The 3,275-nt window shown below is 34.0% G+C and overlaps 1 protein-coding gene across 1 annotated transcript; it reads left to right on the forward strand.

Annotated features, from left to right (window-relative positions):
• The first annotated feature begins 290 nt into the window (after positions 1–290).
• Positions 291–2,767, forward strand: LOC105776824 (mediator of RNA polymerase II transcription subunit 6). Its single transcript, XM_012599747.2, is given in 6 exon segments — positions 291–534; positions 537–753; positions 1,188–1,362; positions 1,736–1,805; positions 1,958–2,067; positions 2,408–2,767. Coding segments are annotated over 6 exon segments (768 nt in total). The 5' UTR covers positions 291–497; the 3' UTR covers positions 2,567–2,767.
• The last annotated feature ends 508 nt before the right edge of the window (positions 2,768–3,275 follow it).

Here is a 3,275-nt window from a genome sequence, read left to right on the forward strand (position 1 = left end):
TCAACGTTTAAAAATTAAAAAGAGAAGTAAAGCAGGGATGACAACGAAGAGTGAAGCAATCAATTTTGTAGGTAGAAATGGAGTTTTACTCATTTATTTAGGGTTAGTTTATTTTTATTTGAGGTTGGGTGAGCTTTGTTTTTTGTAATTTTAATGAATTTGGGCTGGATTAAAAATCTTGGGTAAAAATATAAAATTGATATTGATTAATTTAATTTCTTGATTCATGATGTGAGGTTTTCCTTTATAAAAGATTATAACAACAAAAAATTCATGATGACAATGATAAGGTATGTCTATGGTTTCAAATAAAGTACAAAAAACACATGTTCTTATCTTTCTCATTGTATCGGAAAATTTTCTATAAAAACCCTTGCATAAATAATGTTGTCCCTTTTATTCACGACGTCGTTTGGCCCTCATACCGTTAAAGAGCATGATTGGTGAGATATAGTGCTAAATTCCAACTAAAACCTACCCGAATACATAGCCCCAAAATGGCGACGCCACCGGTAGCGCCATCACAGGCGGCAGCAGGGGGAACTTTGAAGCACCACCGCCGCCAGCGATGCAGCCTCCTGGAACGGACATGACAGGTATATGTTTCAGAGATCAATTGTGGCTAAACACGTACCCTCTTGATCGAAACCTAATTTTCGATTACTTTGCCCTATCTCCGTTCTATGATTGGACCTGCAACAACGAGAAGCTCAGGATGCAATCCATTCACCCTCTTGACATCTCTCAACTTTCGTAAGAAAATTTGAAGCCTGGGTTTTAATTCTCGTTGGCATGTTGCAAGATTAGTTTTTGTTTTTTGTTTTTTTCTTGGACTTGAAAATGTCAAAATTTATGAAACTCAGTTGGAGTTTTAAACAAATATTGATCTGGGTATATCAAAGGTCAATATTTGCTTTTTATTTTTACCCGAAGATGAGGCATTTTCTATGCAATTCTACCGGAGGAACAGGAACGCATAGTTGCATATTTGTGATTGGCATTTTATCTACTTGGAAAATGTTTTGATACCTACCATATAGGTAACTTGATTTTGCAATTTAACTAAAAGTATTTCATTTGATTGGAAAACTTGATGATTATATCATAAATCATGGCGAAGAATCATAGTTTAAAGATTTAGTACTTATAAGATCAGTAATGAGATTTTCATTTCCCCTTTAATATAGGAAAATGACTGGGATAGAGTACATGCTTAGTGAAGTTATGGAGCCACACCTCTTTATTATCCGTAAGCAAAAGAGGGACAGTGCGGAGAAAGTAACACCGATGCTAGCATACTATATTTTGGATGGTTCGATATATCAAGCACCACAACTTTGCAATGTCTTTGCAGCTCGAGTTGTAAGTTCCGTTGTATTGTTTTCCTCTCTTATTTTGTATGTATAACAAAACAATGCTATCACCTAAAGACTCAATTGATCTCAGTCTGGTTACAGCATTCTTTTTGTTGGAATATTACCAAAACTGGTTTCCCGTTCATACGTCTTGGCCATTTGTATTCCTCACCTCGAAATGAATCTCTTGTTAAGAAAAAAACATCCAGAAATGAAAACAAAGAGGGAAAAAAAAGGGGTTTAATGAGTGGATAGAATTTCATGGAATAGAATTCTATTGTTTTCCATCAGATATTATCATTCTATCTGTATTGTTCCTTCACATATAGTCTTTGTATGGATATCATCTTTTGTATATTGATAAATTATCCATGTGACAGGGACGTGCCCTCTATTATATATCAAAAGCTTTTACAACTGCTGCATCAAAGTTGGAGAAGATTGGATATGGTAAATCCCCCACCATTTTTTTGGTCTTCCCCTTTTCCTTTAAATTTAATATCAATATCCCCTGTTTAAACTCTGTAAGGATGCATTCCTGTATTCGGCCACATAATTCAATGTGGCCTTTTTACACTGTTTGAATTGAATTTCTGATGCAGGTGATACCGAAAATGAAAGTGAAACTTCGGAACCAAAGGGTGGTAAAGAGACAATTGACTTCAAGGAAGTTAAGCGTGTGGATCATATTCTTGCCTCTTTACAGCGAAAGGTAACCTATGTAATGTAATATTTTCACCTATGCTCATATATTCATCTTAATGTCTACAATGTATAGGATCTGTAATACAAGGGACTAACATTTTTCATTTCAGATTTTATTGTTTTGTTGTCCACTTGTCTCGCCTCTTGGCTGATGTTTGCATAGATTGTTTTTGGCCGATTATGTTTGTATAGAATTCATACTGGTTTCACGTACTTTCATGTAAACTGCGATAAATCAGAATCACAACATTTTTTTATGATGAAATTTAGTAGCCCCTCTTGATTTTGGAAGAAGTGTCAGTGATTTCTTGATGATATTGAGAAGAACCTGTGTGTGACAATTGCAGTTACCACCAGCCCCTCCTCCACCTCCGTTTCCAGATGGCTTTGTTCCGCCTACAACAGAAGCAGAGAAAGAGCCAGAAAACCAGCAAACAACAGAACCTCAACCTCCTGCTGTTGATCCCATCATAGATCAAGGTCCAGCTAAGAGAATGAAATTTTGAACCCATTGTTTTTCCTCCCATTTCAATGGAGCATTAGAACTTTTTTAGCCTTGTGTTGGGCACAAGCCTGAGAGTAGAGAACTTCTAATCATCTAATGTAATGAGAAGTCTGTTGTATAATTAGCTAATCTCTTCCTTTGTTTAACTATTTTAACCACTGTGATGTCTCAAAGAGTCAAGACTATCGAAATCATTATACCATTCTGGTGCGAGTGTGTGTATATAATAGGTTAAATTCTGAGTAGGGTCCCTATACTTATCGATGTGTGCGGATATAGTCCCTCTACTTTTATTTGCCCAAAATTGGTCCCTTTTAGATTTGCTCATTTTCAGTTTCTTTGTTAACTTTTTGTATTAACTCAGTTAAAAAATTAGGTACGATCACAAATCAGTTGCTTCACAAATTTTGTCAATTTGATTTCTATTTTTCTATTTTTACTTTAATTATTAAAAATTTTAAAAATTTAAATGAAAGAAGAAAGTGTGAAGAGTTGAAAGAGAGTTTTTTAAAGTTTATTATTAATAAAATTAGTTTTTCAATTTGTAACAATAAACTCATAACTAATTGAATAATGATATCTAATTTGATGGTAATTTTCAGTGTTTTTTATCATGAACTCTTTGACACATTTAGAAAATTTTATAAAATTTTCATATAACTTTAAAATTCTATTTAATATTTTTATATAAGAAAGAGAGAGTATGGGTT

This window comes from Gossypium raimondii, chromosome 10 (genome assembly GCF_025698545.1).
Source record: "Gossypium raimondii isolate GPD5lz chromosome 10, ASM2569854v1, whole genome shotgun sequence".
Lineage (NCBI taxonomy): Eukaryota > Viridiplantae > Streptophyta > Magnoliopsida > Malvales > Malvaceae > Gossypium > Gossypium raimondii.